This window comes from Trachemys scripta, chromosome 2, assembly GCF_013100865.1.
Source record: "Trachemys scripta elegans isolate TJP31775 chromosome 2, CAS_Tse_1.0, whole genome shotgun sequence".
NCBI classification, from domain to species: domain Eukaryota; kingdom Metazoa; phylum Chordata; order Testudines; family Emydidae; genus Trachemys; species Trachemys scripta.
Window position 1 is genome coordinate 8,452,544 of NC_048299.1, and position 1,464 is coordinate 8,454,007.

Here is a 1,464-nt window from a genome sequence, read left to right on the forward strand (position 1 = left end):
GGGGGGGGGGGGGGGGGACAGGGAAAGTCGCTCTCGGAACCGGGCCGGGGCGTTAACCTGTGTGGCTCCCCGGCAGGTGCGTAGCCTGCGGATGCACCTCTTCACGGGCCTGCAGCTGGCGTGCCTGGCCGTGCTCTGGGCCGTCATGTCCACCGCCGCCTCCCTGGCCTTCCCCTTCATCCTCATCCTCACCGTGCCGCTCCGCATGTGCCTGCTCACCCGCATCTTCACCGCCCGCGAGCTGAAGTGTGTAAGTCCCAGGGGGGGGGGGGAGGGGACCAGGCCACAGGACGCCCTCAGCCTCCGCTGGGCCGGGGTGGGGGTGCGGGGGCCGCCCAGGGGCCGTGAGCCCAGCCACATCCCCAGCCCCTGGGGCAGCTGGCGGGGCCGTGCCTGAGCTGGCCCGGTGCGGGGCCTGCCTGCCCTGGGGCCGCGGGAGGGGCTGGGGAGATGCTGCCCGGGCACTGGCGTGTGGGACAGCCGCAGCAGCACTGGCCCAGGGCTCAGAGGCGGTGGGTCTCCTGGCAGCGCTGGCCCAGGGCTCAGAGGCGGTGGGGTCTCCTGGCAGCGCCGGGGCTGCCTCTTCCCCGGCTCCCCGCCCACCCGCCGCGTTTGCACGTCTCTCCCCAGCTGGACGCGGAGGAGGCGGAGCCGATCTTCGACGAGCGGGAAGGGGTGGACGAGTACAACGAGATGCCGATGCCCGTGTGAGGGGTGCCAGCGAGTGACCCTGTGCAGGGCTGCGGGGCACAGGCAGGCCCCCGGCTGCTGCGCCAGGAGCTGCAGCGGCATCGCCGGGACCTGCGCCATCTCCAGCACCGTGGCCGCTTGGACTGTGCCCAGCACTCCCCCAGTGCCTGTGCCACGGTAGCCATGAGACGCTCGCGTCTCACCCCACGGCCCGGGCTGCAGCGCCCTGCCCTGCGGGGGGCCTGCTACCCGCCCTGGGAAGGGAGTGGGGCCCAGGGGCTGGCGCGGGAGCAACTGGGCCGTGCCGCCTGCCCCCAGCAACTGCCGTCCGAACTGTATCGTATGCTGGAACCTGCTCCCGCCACATCCTGTGTGCCCCCGGCGGGGTGGGGGGGCTGCACGAACAGACCTCCCTGCTCCAGCCCTGCCCCACCAGCCCCGGGCCCCACCCAGACAATCAGGTGTTTACTAAATTCCATGGGGTTTTATTTAAGAGAATAATTTAACTGTCAATAAACAGCTTTCTAAAGAACGTGGGGGGCCTGGCTTGGGGGGCTGCAGGGGGTATAATGGCTGGGCGGGCGGCTCACACAACGGGCCTGGAGCGAGCCGGGCTGGTGCCAGCAGCTGCTGCTCCGGTCGGTTTGTGCAGCAAACCCTGCCCAAGTCCATGTCGCCCCTGCACGATTTAACCGTCCCGGGGCTGGGCATGGCTGTGGTTGGACAGGAAGCAGCCCAGTGCCCCCCCCCCCCCCCCCCCCCCCGGGGGCTGGG

The 1,464-nt window shown here is 70.9% G+C and overlaps 1 protein-coding gene across 1 annotated transcript; it reads left to right on the plus strand.

The window, feature by feature from the left end:
- Positions 1-76: 76 nt before the first annotated feature.
- Positions 77-1,222, plus strand: LOC117871511 (anion exchange protein 2-like; the record flags this gene model as incomplete). The annotated part of the gene is given in 2 exon segments (XM_034759349.1): positions 77-250; positions 631-1,222. Coding segments are annotated over 2 exon segments (255 nt in total), but the record flags the coding sequence as incomplete, so codon positions are not given.
- Positions 1,223-1,464: the final 242 nt, after the last annotated feature.